The 14461-nt window shown below is 39.7% G+C and overlaps 1 protein-coding gene across 2 annotated transcripts in view; it reads right to left on the bottom strand.

The window, feature by feature from the left end:
• The window catches only part of LOC124156036 (dopamine receptor 2-like), a 427253-nt gene extending 419513 nt beyond the window's left edge, over positions 1-7740 (bottom strand). For both annotated transcript variants that reach the window (XR_006864255.1, XM_046530331.1), the window contains exon 1: positions 2360-7740. Coding sequence is in view for 1 of the 2 variants with exons in the window: in XM_046530331.1 (XP_046386287.1) it covers positions 2360-3921 (1562 nt within the window). In the remaining variant the exon portion in view is untranslated. The remainder of the gene's footprint in view (positions 1-2359) is intronic.
• Positions 7741-14461: the final 6721 nt, after the last annotated feature.

The following is a 14461-nucleotide window of genomic DNA, read 5'->3' as shown; positions in this document are numbered from 1 at the left end:
ATAGCAAAAATGTGAGGTATGTACGGAGTTGATACATTTTATAGAAATTCATCCACTCTGTACATGCAAGAATTTAATTTTTACTCAGGGGTGGGCGATTTCAAGCCTCAAATACCTGTAAGATTTATTAACTGGTCTCTTGTTATTATTTGATAGATCATGTTTTGGTAATCTGACTTTTCTCTTAGCATCCAAACCCCCTGCTTCTTTTCCGTAATGGCCAAATAACATTTTTTATCGGAGACCGTAAAATTCCAATTTAATAAATTTGCACACTTAATAGATGGATGCATTAGTTAATGAACTCGAATAAACTCTCCAAAAATAGAATTCCAATGGACGCAAATTGTAAGTATGACTGTGTGGGGAGTGAAGAGCCTGAGAAGAAGAGAGGAAAGAACGACACAAACAGGGCAACAGAACTGCTAAGCTATTGCGACAATCGAAATATAAAGAAACCTTATAACTTGTACAGCATGCATTACAGGCTTGATATCGGCTGAACGTCCATGACTCAATAACTTTAATTAAGGTAATGCCGTAACGGCATTTCAGTCCTAGGAAAAATGAGCATTTTACCAGTCGATTAAAAAGTATTGAAGTAAATACATCTAATCAGTCAGGTATTATAAATCCATCAATTAATCAGTAACTGGATAAAAATCATTCGATTTGGACCAATTATTCTCTTCAAATAATGATAAAACTATGAAACGAAACAGCAAAACCGGTGTAGCCCATTACTTAGCAGAACATTGATATAACATTGAATGAAATCAAACATTACAGTGACATTAACAATTCTACTCAGCGCATAATTTACCCCCTTTTGAAGTTCCATTAACGATATTTTTCCCATTTTCGCGTTTTATAGTTCATTGCTCTCCTTGGTGGTAATGTGTAGTTAAATCGATTTAAGAAGGAGATACCTTTGAAAACCAGCATAAGTTGAGCAAAAAACAGTATTCAATAGTAGAGCATTAGGTGCGTACATACAAAATTCAATTATTGGTGATAGCTTGCCAATTTGAACGTCAAATTACAAACCAATTTTCACAACAACTAAATTTACCAAGGATATTTGAATGAAGTAACACTTTATAAATCACATGGTCAATAATGAACATACTCGGATCGGCTACGCAAAAGGTAATTCTGAAAAAAATTGCAGAAAGCATAAACAATATGGTAGAATGCTTAAAAGAGAAAATCTAGCCTATTATTGAGACTTTCTCTTAAAAGACAACTCAATAATTCGTCCTTAAAAATACAGGGGCATCATGTTTTAAATTGATGGCAAGCATTGGGTACAAAGTATCAAACGGTAACAGAAGAACATGTATCAACATGACATTAATAAGCAAGCAGTGCTTAGCAACATAAATCCATTATTACTCAAAACGCAGAATAATCCCTTTATTTACTGCTTTTTTCTCCTAAAACAATCTTTGTTTCAATCCTTTACACGATTCTTAAGTTTTTAAGTTAAAATCAAAATATTTTCTAATTTTACATACAGCAACTTCTTACATTTGATAAAAAATTAAAAGATTGTGAGTTACGGGATAGTGGGAAATTAATACTTTGATTAAAACTGATATTTGAAGATCGTCAATACCTATACCAGTTAAAATGTTTTCCTTTACATTGCAGTGTAACAACTAATACCTATTTTTCTCAAAATAACTGATCCCTTAGCTGAATGGAGTAAAAGGAACTATTGCATATAAGAGGCGTTATAAATTTTTTGACAATAGCTATGATAATATTCAGAGTAAAAATATTTGCCATGGTTGATTAAGTCATAAAGTGAAAGGATGAAAAACCTATGGGATAGTAAAGACCATCATTGCCGAAGAAAACGCAATAAAGCACTTTAAAATGAGCTGAGGTTTGCCATTTCCAACTATTAAGGTACTCTATTGCAGCAATTTTCACACCCTGAAATATTTTACTTCAAAACAGGCCATTAAAATTCCCTGTAGTATCACTCTATAAACCTTAAGGGCCAAATGCCATTAAAATAGACAAAATTCTAATAAAGCCTGCTTCAGTAAAATACGTAGAGTCACACTTAGAATAAGTCTCCGAAAAATTGACACAGATGAGTGTACAATTGGGTAAAAGTTTCCATGATATCATAGAACGGTGAATGCGATATAAAGGTGATGATCATAGCGTTTACTGCAAAATTTTCGTACCTATGAATTCGAAGATTGGCCATATTTTGTTCACATTTCTGATCGATATTTTCATAGCGGGCATAATATCAATTAAAACCTGATCATAGTGGTTTTTAGTTTTAAAAATACGTGGGTAAGGAGGAGAGAGAAAAGAAAACAAAACACGATGTACTTACCGTCTGAAGTCCCGACTCCAGCAGGCGTAAATGACGGGATTCATGCTGGAGTTAATCCATCCCAGCCACGTGACGATGTCCCCGATGAGCTGCCCGTGAGGGAGAAGACACTTGGGGCAGAGGGCCGACAGCAAGTTGACCACGAAGAAGGGAAGCCAGCACACAATGAACACGCCCATCACAATCCCCAGCGTCTTGGCCGCCTTCTTCTCCTTGGCGAAACGGGCCAGCCTCCGGCTCAACGACAAGTTGTTCTTGCCCCCGCCACCCCCACACCTCCTCGACGTGGTCGTAGGCCTTCGGAACAGCCCCCCGCCACCTCCACTTCCACCCTCGCCCCCGTCTGCATTCTGGTGCAGCAGCTGCCTCCGGGTGGAACAATTCCCTCCTCCCCGGTGGATCCTCAGGGTCAGTTCCACGTCCCCGCCGCCGAACTGCTGAGCCACGTAACTCCCGGAGGACCCGCTACCTCCGCCGCCGGCCCCACAGGACCCGCTGCCGTGCGGGGCTCCGCTCGCCACCTGCTTGGTCCCCAGTCGGAGGCTACGCGTTTGCACCACCGCCGCCCGGTATATCTTGCAGTAGGTGAAGGCCATGACGAGCAGCGGGAGGTAGAAGGAGACGGCGGAGGAGACGATCAGGTACGCGGCGTGGTCCGTGAAGGGGCAGGTCCACGGAGGAGCTTCCTCGTCCCCCCTGACGGCTCGCCACCACGCGATAGCCGGGAAAGAGATGGCCGCCGAGCAGAGCCAAACTCCCGCCACGAGAACAGCGGCCCTGGGTCTGCCCATCCGCGCCGGATAGGCTAGAGGATCCCTGATCGCCCAATAGCGGTCCAGTGACACCACGCAGAGGTTCAGTATGGACGCCGTCGAAAGGAGCACGTCGAGGGACCTCCAGGCATCGCAGGCGTCCGCACCGAAGGGCCAGGCCCCCGCCAAGGCCTCCGTTGTGGCACCCGGGGGCATGACCAGAAGCCCTACCAACCCATCGGCCACCGCCAGGGAGAGGACGAAAAGGTGCGTGGGGGTGTGGAGGGACCTTTCCCGGGCGACGGCAGCCACGACCAGGGCGTTGCCTAGGACGGTAACGGCGGAGAAGAGCAACAACAAGGCCCCGAGGGCGGAGCGGCCGGGGGAAAGGGCGTCCGGGGGCCAGGCCAGGTCCTCGGCTGCGATCCCATCGCCTTTAGAGAGATTGTCCCAGGTAGCGGTGGAGTTCCCGGCACCCGAAGCCACGATCACCGGGGAGGAGTCGGAGCCGTCCTCGGCGAAGGCGGAGGTCAGGTTGGTGAGGACCGCTTCTGCGTTGGCGCGGATGGTTGTGGTGTTAGGCCACCACTTGTCTCCCGGGGGTTCCTCGGCTTCATCGCCGGCACTGCCGACGCCGGCCGCCCCTGCCAGGATGGGGGAGCGCCGTGGGAGGTCGTCGTAAGCGTGGGGATCATCGGCCCCTATGATGGTCCAGTTGGCCCAGTACTCTCCGCCGTCGTAGTCGCTACCGCCGAGGTACTCGGCCGACCTCTTCTCCCGATCGCCGAGGGAAAAACTGTAAGATGCCATTGAGGCGGTTGCGTCTTTAGCCACTTAAAATCATTCCTAACTTACGAAGCGTTGATTGCTCTCAGTTACCATAAAACAATAATATACTGAACTCATCACGCGCGTAAATGCGCCATGTTATTCACAGTCACAAGCGTACACTCACTGGCAAACTGTCTTTACGTTAAATGTACACGCAAACGACAGTGGCGATTATTGCGAGGAAATACGGGTGCACTTAAATCCATTATGTTATGTTTCCTAATTAATTCACAATTCCTATATCACTCCTTCGGTTGAATTAGACGCTGAAAATAGTCCATCACACAGCGAATGCCGAAGATTTTCGTCATACCTGGTATTTTTGGTAATTGGTCTATATGGCCTTCTACAGCTTAAATGGACGTACTCTGCTGTGAAAATACATATTTGAGGTCAAATTATTCATTAAAAACTGGCGTTGCAACACTTCAAGTTCAGCAATGGCTTGATGAAAGAAAGAAATATTCCGAGTCACACTACTCCCTCACGAGACGTAGCTTTTATATTGCACTGAAGGTGACAAGAAAATCGAAGGTTGCAGGTGTTCCCTCGGCGATGGAGTAGTAGTCTTCCGCTGTTAAAAATATCATTCCTCTCTGAAAAACACGCAAAGGAGACGCACACGCACGAGCATGTTCTTAGGTACAGCAGCAGCAGAAGAGATGAATGCTCAAGTTCTCGCTTTTTTCCTTTCTTCAACCGATGCTATATTGTACTTAGCCATCATAATATCTACGTGATGTGTACGCTACAAAATGCGCACAGAAATGTCTCCATAAAATTCTCTAGCGGGATATGATATAATCAATACTCTACATTCGACTTACACAGTCTAGAGGACCATTGCTTCACAAAGAGCGGATAATAGTACAGACGTTTGTATATATACTTCGGATGGAGGCTGTAACTAAGGAATTAATCAGGGAACCTTAATAAGTAGCTAAACTGAGTCTTTTCCACAGTTTCCCAAGTTACAATATCATTTTCCCTAAGTATCATTTTAGGGCTGCCTGGCGCAAGAAAGATGATAGCAAACTTTCCTAACAAAAGGGTTCACTAAGACACGTTATTATACCCGAAAGGCCGCATGTATTTTCAATGCTGTCAAAGTTCAAATTTAGCATGCACTTAGGGGATACAGTGCGTTCAAAATGTATAAGGCCGACAGGATTGTCGATGCAACGTAGGAATTCATAAATTTCTCTGATATGCAAACAATCACCACATGTAGAGTGGAAAATGATTCATGAATCAAACATTTTCTCCGGGTTTCATACTGCAAGGTTCATTAAATCTCTTTATGCTCTCTGTCATAAGAAATTAAATTACAAAACATACATAACCACAAAGGGGAAACGCCTTTTTAACACTCAGCTATCAAAATATGCACACATACAACGTACTACCTAAAATCTATTTTACCCTTCTAGTCCGACTATATATGGAATATTTTATTTATTTTGATAATTCTAATAAGATTTACCGCGTGTCCTGAGGCTCACTTTGGAAGGATGAGTTAATAAAACAAAAATACAGTGACAATTAGTACCATTGACCGTTTCACTTCAAACGAAATTATTGATGTTTAGAAAAATACAACAAAATCGTTAGTATCCTGCAAGAATGATATTGATTTTGCACATCACGAAACTATCCGATCGGGAGTCACTAATATCTCAAAAAATTGTTGAGATTTATCGAATAAAAATGATACTTTAAAGCACTAAAAAAAGAACTACGTATTAACATGTCGTGAAAAAAGCATGGAACATAATACAGGTACAGAATGAAGTTGGCTTTTAAAAATCACTATACTCTAGGTTTTAGCGCTTCAGCTTCTGCATAGCTAGATAAAAATTATTCACCCTCATATAGGCTATAAAAGTACAGTGCACATTTTCATGATTGTCATCGCAGAGGGTGATAAGTCAACAGGTCCTCTTACATCTAAATTGTACTCTATCGCATTTCCTTTTTAAGGAGATATGTAAGGCAGTACGCCAATGTCATCGCAATTTTAGCAACTCCGCAGCCCCAAGCATTTAAATTTCACCAGCGAAAACATGCTCATGAGAAAGCAAATGTCTAACAAGCCTAATGGAAGGGAGTAAATTTACATCAGTGTTGTAAGAAACGAGTTTATATCAACTGAATTTGCTGGTATTACACCTTAATCTGACAACACGGCGGGGCACAACACTGAGCGAACATCAAGAGGTCCCATTTGATCTGAAAATCCTTGGAAGCATCTTCCACTTTCGCGACAAAGCTCTTGCTCTATTTTACTCGAAACAAGCGCTGCTAAGACCTTGAAGGAAGGAAGAGAGAGAGCAGGTACTTTCGCACGCAACTCCACCACAATGCATTGTGTTTTTTTAGCCTTTGGCTCAGCACTTCATTTTCTAATAGAAAGGTCGATGTAGAGTACAGCAGAGACCCAAGAATTGGAAGATTTCCAAGAATATCGAAGAGGTGACATAGAAGGTCGCCTTAAAGGGAAATTTAATGCCATGAGTACAAAAGGCAATTGAATTAGGCTTCAATTATCTGACAACAAATATAAAAAATGATTTCTTAGGCATCCAAATGAAATAAAATAATTATGAATGCTATATGCAACCATATAAATTGATTTTTCCCGATACAAGAACGCAAATTTTTAGAAAAAAACATTTGTTAGTCCTTCAAGTTGTGAATAACACCATTGAACTTCGCTTTTTACAAATGTTGATAAATTATAAAAATGTCTAGCACTTACGATCTATGGCCGCCAAGCTAATAAACTATGATTTTCACATAAACTTAAACGATGCTAATTGTCGACGATAAATTTGTGGAGTTGGTTGCATTCACTTTTTAAGTTCCTTACTCAAAATAAATAATAGCTATCCGTTGCATCAACTGCTAACTATGTCTAATGTAAGAAATGGAAATTCAGTTATCAATTTTAGAGGAATATTCCGAGGTAATTATGGTTTTCTAAGATAACTGCAACTCACGCCCTTAAATTGCTTTCTTTTTGATACGTTGCAAAAGCGATTTATGGAAGACAAAAATTTAAAATATAAAAAAAACGAAATTTGAGCTTTTACCAAAATATTACAAGAGATACATAAAATTACATATCAACGAAAAATTATGCCGGATAACAACCATTATCACGCAGCTAGCCCTAACACACTTTCAACACTAAAAATGCCGACTAGATTTCTTTTCTAGACGAAAATTACCTTTTTAAGCTCTTTCGGTACTCATAAAAAATTCTTATCATAGTTTATTCCAGCTAAATTCAGAGAAGAAAGCTTCAGCACTCCCAGGTGAAATATCCGCGATATTTTACTTCCAGGTGAAGACTTTACCCTTGTTGAACACACTTTAGAAAACTCTTGAGGTGAGAGCGAGCGAAAAGTAAACATCCTCCTCTTCTTCAACTGAGGTGTCTTGAATGTTAGGAGCACTCACTCGCAGCAACACCATATCTTTAAACAGTTGAATTAAAAAAAACAACCGTGTAGGAGCGAAATAAAGAATGTGTGGTAAGGGGACCTTGAGGAATAAATTGGCAAGAAAAATCAGTACTGACGATACAGCACGCGATTCACAACGAAGACCTCCACGCAACTCTAAAAAACCATGGACGTAGGAGGTTCAGGAAAATTTTTCTTCGCGGCAAACAAACGTTAAGCTCGGTTCGCCGCGCAGTCGATCCGGTCAGAAAGACGCCCAATGAGCGCCGTGAACTTCGCGGCGACGCTCGAGGGACCTGTGGGACTCACGGAGGGAACAAGGCCCTGGCGTCCGCGCTCAGCGGCAGCGAACAGATGAATGAGAGGCGGTTGCGAAGCGCGGAGTTTCACACAGCCGGTCGAGGGGGGGTGCAGGGAGGAGAGGGAGGGATCGCCGAGGGTGGGAGGGGTCTTGTAACCTTCTCCCCTCCCCTCCTGCACAGATAGGGTAAACGACGAAGGGGAAAGAAGATCATCTTCCATTCCCCTACCGCAACCAACACACAGGACTCAGATATATAAAAATAATACGTTCCTTACCCTTATGAGAAATGTCTCCATCTTAACCTCTACAAGCTCTATAAAACCCATTAGTTTTTAATAATAACAAAGATAATTAACTCTCGGCCCAAAAATTACACCAATAAATACAAAGAAAATCAGTTAAATTGGGCACCCGAGAAGATAAAATCTTGTGTAGGGATAGACATTTAAAGTAAATAAGGTAATACTTGTTAGTATATTTTATAATGTTAAGTGACTTCGACCTAAAGACGCCTGGTGGAATACTGGCGAAACTGCCGTCACCTCTGACCACGAAACGCGGCGATAACCCGGAAAATTGAGAAATCCACAAGTATATTTTTATATATAATATCTTTCAAACGTAGGTTGCAGTAGTTTTCTCTAAGTTTACGTAAATATTAATTACATGAGAACTCTAAGTCGGCTAGAGTATTACAAGTTGTATTTTAAAACACTGTTGCTGTTGTGGTCATGACACATACACCCAAAGTTTCGTTTTCTAACTATTGTTTTTTTAAATCTTGCTTTATCAAGGGCATATATTGTCAACTTTACCCTCTTCCAGTACCCTAAAAAATTCATACCTCATAAGATTACTGGCATTACTATAGTTTTACACACATTTTTTCGTGGCAATTATAAATTGTACTTCTAAACACTATTAGTTTCTCAGTGATACATAGGTATGCAATGAATTTGCATTCTGGACATTTAATCAAATCTCGTTATTTCAAAACTGAGTTTTCTCCACCTTAGACTCCGTCAGCACAATATAAGGAGTCTATCTTCACTGAGTTCTTGAAGTTATTGTAATTTACGCACAAATTTGTGTGAAAACTCTCATATGCCACATAAACATAGGTAGCAATGAATAGCACTGTAAAATACGTTATGACTCACAGCCAAATATTCTAATTTTGAATTCCTTCTCAGAATTTGAAATACGAAAAATTGAGAGAGACAAATCAACCATCAGCGAAGATAAATTAACTCTACTTAACGGTATGTGCAGTTTACATCGAGAACATGCATGGATAGAGATTGGAAACATTTTAAGGAAATTGATTTACATTTTCTATTTACCTCTATATTGAAAACGTTCACAGATAAATTTCCTTCACGAAAGAGTTTCGCTCAAAAAGGTTTAGCTCTCATAATATTTCTAGCGCACCAGAAAATTATGTAAGTTAACGTTAAAATATGAAAGATTACTGCACCAGCCATATGAATGTGAATTTGAGATTTCAACATTTCCACTCACATACAAATAGCGTAATGGTGCAGATTTCATTGGTGAAGCACCGGTTATGCATAAAAGATATTTGAAAAGCGTCGAGAAATCACTTGAGGTATTCAAGGCCAATATTGTACCCTAAACCACGATATTTCGAGGCTTGTCGCATCAATGGACTTGTAATGGACTCCTAAGAATACGATTTAACGTAAGGCGGCTGGCAATTTTTCAACCGCGGTATGGCATGAACTGCATTGTACTGTAGAAGTAGATATTTCATCAGGTCCTGCCCGAACGGATTGTGCATCAAAAATAGTTTTACCTTTCGGTTTAAAAAAGTTTTTATTTGGTGTAGGAACGGACAATGCTGTAGCGGAAAACTGAAACACGAAGACGATACCAGAGCAATATATTCAACAACTATGAAAATTTTCTCAGTAGATTAATTTAATTCTGCCTCATTACTTCCTTAAAGATACCAAGGTAAATGAAACGATTTTACACCTAAAAGAAGAATTTACTTAGGAATATATGGAGTGCGGGAGCTAAAATGAAATAGAACTGCCCAAATCAAGAATAGGCCCTGCCAATATCTCATAATGAGCACATTATTTACGGCAGAACCATAGTAAGTTCTCGACCATTAAAAATATCGATCTCGATCTCACATTATTTTAAAGAACAAGGTATCACTTGCAACTTATATAGTGGCTCCTCTTCAGTGCCAACAAACCATTACCCGAGATTAATTTACTGGCATTCTATGAACAGCATTACCTTACAACTCACTACAAATGTTAACAGCGCGTATTCATCATAGCACGTAAGCAGATTTATATAGATTATTTAATGCACATGATTTTGCCACCCAACTACTATGCGATGCTTCGCAACTTCGCAACATGATCGATAATTTTTATTATGTTAAAATCATTGATAGCGAACAATATTTCTCTCAGCTCGTTTTGTAAGCTTTTTTTACTAATAAAATGACGTTTTCACTTTCACAATAGCAATATTATCATAGCAAAACATGCCATGGTTTGGTTCTCGGAGCCAATGGGGTGGAGCTGGAAGAGCATCTGAACACATTATGTAAAGAAAGTATATCGTAAAGTCACCAGTATAGGTACCACCGAGGCCCTTCGTTTGTCTTCACTCCGACGCATTACTGGCTTAATTCGCCGCCGCAGATGTGAGAAACACACACCGACCGAAACATACCTCGCCTCACCGGAATGCCGAGTAGTTGTCGCTTCGTCTTGAGTTTCGCGTGACGCGTAGCTCCACCAAGGGCGTCTAGCCTTCTCCCGCCCAGTCAACCCGAGGAAGAAGAAGAAGAAAAAAGCCTTTCCTTTTCCCTATAATGCGCCGACGGCGAACTTGCCTCTTCTCCACCACTCACTGTCTGCCGCGTCATCTCAACTTCTTTGTGGCGTCTTTCGACCTTTTACTCCCGCGCCCTATCTCACCAGACATCCACTCGGCCTCTCTTAAAAACGCCTTTTATTTCCCGGCTTCCTTTCTCAGCCTCGCTCCTAACTTTGAGCCTAATTAAACTCCCAAACCAACGGAGGCCTCGCCCAAGGAGAAAGAGTACTCGCAAAAATATACCTGTACCACCAAAGAATACTTCCCTCCACAGGGTTTTTCAGGAGGGATCTGCAAATCTTCAGGAGGTTTTAAGCAAGGATGGCAAGTGAAACGAAACGAAAATGATCCGTTTCGAGGGAAACGAAAATACGAATCCTAGGCTTAGTTTCGTTCCCGCACGAAATTAATATCAACGAGGAGTTTAGTTTCGATCCGGGACGAAACTTTACTCCCGCGAATGAAACTGAATTAAAAACGGAACTCCGCTGCTCATAGTTACCTTTCGATGTCATAATTTGAGTGGAGGGGGATAAGAGAGAATACTTTAGACCCATCACGTTTGACATACGTGTGGAGAGGTTAAAACATTGAGCTTAAAAATCGAATGGCCAGTTTGCGTTCACCGTTTTCCTGTTAGTGGTAAAAATATGAGTGCCCCATGAATTTAATAGCGGTAGCTCGAGCCTCTACTTCATTCAACCATACTTCGTACTCGATGTATGGGTCGAAACTAAACCGTTCGAAGGTGAAGCACGTGGTCCTCCGGTGCAAAACATTATCTGCATTTCGTTTCGTGCCAGAATTTTAGTTTGGTTTCGACCCGAAGTAGTTTTGACTCCAATTTCGTATCGACCATGAGTTTAGCTCCCCGTGTTTAAATCCATTTCGTTTTGTTTCTACATTTCACTATCGGGAACAAAACTATTGAAGTTTAACTGGTTTTGACTTTCTGTTAGTTTCTGTTGCCATCCTTGGTTTTATGTACTCCAGGACTAGACTCGGTGATAAATTTTACGGCAGTCACCCGCAATGCACAAATTGCGTGAAAAATTTACAAAGAAAAGAACCATTTGCCCAGACCAGGATTCGAACACTGATCCTCCGATTTTTGATCGAGCGCTTCCGCCAGGTAAGCTACTGAGGCATCATTCCTACCTGAGGGTATTTGTGGACAACTGGAAAAGCACTCGACTGGAAAAGCACTCGACCGGAAAACGGGGGATCCGGGTTCGAATCCTAGTCAAGGCGAATGATATTTTTTCCTGTGAACTTCTCTTCGGGAGGTAGTAGATTAGATAATTTAATAAATTTGTCCGGTAAAATGGGGTCGCAACTCCTTAATTACCGAGGTATGGCAAGGCAAACATTTTTTTGGATGAACATTGCAGTTACCGTGAAAACGGTTTTCCAGCCTTTTTTACGTTTTATCTCATACTCTGGATTTTTAAGGACATTAAATAATTCATCTAATATTTATAGGATAAAAAAGTTAACTTTGTATCACCTACCACATCCTGAAGAATAGATGGATTTAGGATGGATTTAGGGATGGATTTTAGGGGGGCACGTGCTCCCCAGACGCTTAAAAAATATACGATATTTCAATAAAAATATCAATAAATTTAATATTTTAACATAAAAGTTATAAATATTTACATGTTAATAACTTCTGTATTAAAATTAAGAGTATATATCGCAAAGTAATTTTTGCGTGAAATTTTCAATCCCAAATATTAGAAGACAATTTGTCTATCAGACCCAGTTGCCTCACCAGGAAAAAATCCTGGATCCGCCATTTTCTTGAAGTATTGCAGATTCCTCGTAAAATACCCTGTACATTGAGACTAAGCATACCAACGGTAGTGTGGTTTCCTATTATTTTTTTATTTCCTGAATCGAAAGATCATCACTCCTGGAGTGTGTATTTCACGCTTTAAGATTTTTAAATGGCGACATCAATTTTTCGCGATCAAATGAAAAGTGAAAATTGACCATTAACATTCGTCTAAACTGGGATTTCTAAAACTAAATAATTTGATATTATGATTACAATAATGGTGCTTAACGACTCGCAATCAATGTCTTTCGTTTTCTTTGATAAAAGAAACTACCCTATTATCACCCAAAATGTTTTTTAAAGAAATTCCACATTCTTTTCATTGTTTCATCTCGACCGATTTCAACACATTGCATTTCTTTTGATTGCCTTCCCTGCACGAAAGTGTTGAAACCGGTCAAGTGGTACCAGAAATTTCGCAATAATTTGCTGAATTTGTTCTATTTTTCCCTCAAAAGACTGGGAAAGAGTTGGCTCATGGCCAAAAGGAATTGTTCAACGAAATCCACGAATAATGAGGATATGGAATGTATGAGTCGAATCCAGAACCAACCGATAACTCAAATAATGATAATCGGTGTTAATTGAAATTTTTTACATTTCCGTATTCTAGACGATTAAAAATAAATGATAATATCTCCATCTATCCGGTTCTCGCCACGTGATTTTTGTCTTAGAGTTAATTAGGCTAGGCTAGTTGCTAGATTTAAGTCAGGATAAATATAATTTCTACAAATATCCATCATCTAATGAGGGAATCACGTATACTGACTCCAAAAATATGTGCAAAATGAAATACAGAAAACCTTAATATATTCGAAAAATATCTAATTAAGGTTTTAGATTGAAATTATAACAGACAACAACAAAAAAACAAAGGCAAAGCAATCTTTTGTAACGCCTGCTTGTTTTCTGATGGGGCATTTAAAAAATCTAATCCCCACGTAGTTTGTGAGGGCACGGCTAACGCAAGTAAGGTACTGAAATACTGACTGCAGTTATTAACCATTTATCGAGGTAAATCTCTTCATTACTTTAATTTCGATCCAATGAAATGATTAAAACAAATGGAAATTAATCGCTGGAAAAGTTTTAGGCTAGAAATGGTTTTTCCTAGCTGCTGATTTATACTAATTTTACATTATTAAAAAGCTTTGTGATATTGTAGGAAAAAATAGAAATCCTATAATTTATCCGACTAGTAAGAAAAATTGAAGCCACTGCTTGACGTATTTCCTATGGCACATACTTATTTTTACTTGAAAAAACTCCAAAACTCTATATAATTAGTTCTCATTTAGCGAAACCCCAATGGAAGAGGAAAAAATACCTACATCAGCACGAAAGGGCCATTAGAGTAATGCTTTCTTAAATTAATTAAAATATTCAACGATATTGTGAAGGAAAGTAAAAAGAATTTGCAAGCAAATTCATTATCCACAATTGATTGATTCTCCATTATGAGAGTTATGATATTTTTAATAAGTAATTTTCCTGGTAGGATCGAATAAATGGCATGTTATAATTAGGAATACACCGGCTTGATCTAAATTTGTCTCTAATGGAACTTGAATTTTCAACAGTGGGAATATTTTCTCTATCAGCAATATTTATTAATTGTATATCTATTTAATTATGATGAATTATAGCGGTATTCCGAGGAGGGTGAAAGAATTTTTTAGAAATTAAAATTGAATTTTAAAAAATAAAGAAAAATTCTCTTGAAAAAAGATTTTTTTCAAGATAATTTTTTCATTATCTGATCCAAAAGGAAAAAAATGTCTGCTTGAATCGCGGAAATCTCATCTAGGCCATGTTTGCCTACGTAGAGAAAGACAAAAGAAAACCGAGTCCAAGAGAAATGCATAAGTTAATAGGGGAGAATGAAAGCGGGAAGAAGAAAATTCGGAAGCTGCCAGCTCTTTGTGTCCGTAGACGCTAGATAAGGATGGGAAACACGATATTTGTAAGAATGGAGAATGGATTTGGAGTGGGTAGGGCAAATGAAAAGATCATTATTCATGCTTTCATTCTCTTTTGCTG

Source organism: Ischnura elegans, chromosome 3 (assembly GCF_921293095.1).
Source record: "Ischnura elegans chromosome 3, ioIscEleg1.1, whole genome shotgun sequence".
NCBI lineage: Eukaryota > Metazoa > Arthropoda > Insecta > Odonata > Coenagrionidae > Ischnura > Ischnura elegans.
Note: the sequence above shows the minus strand (reverse complement) of the source record. Positions and strands in the feature narration are given on the sequence as shown.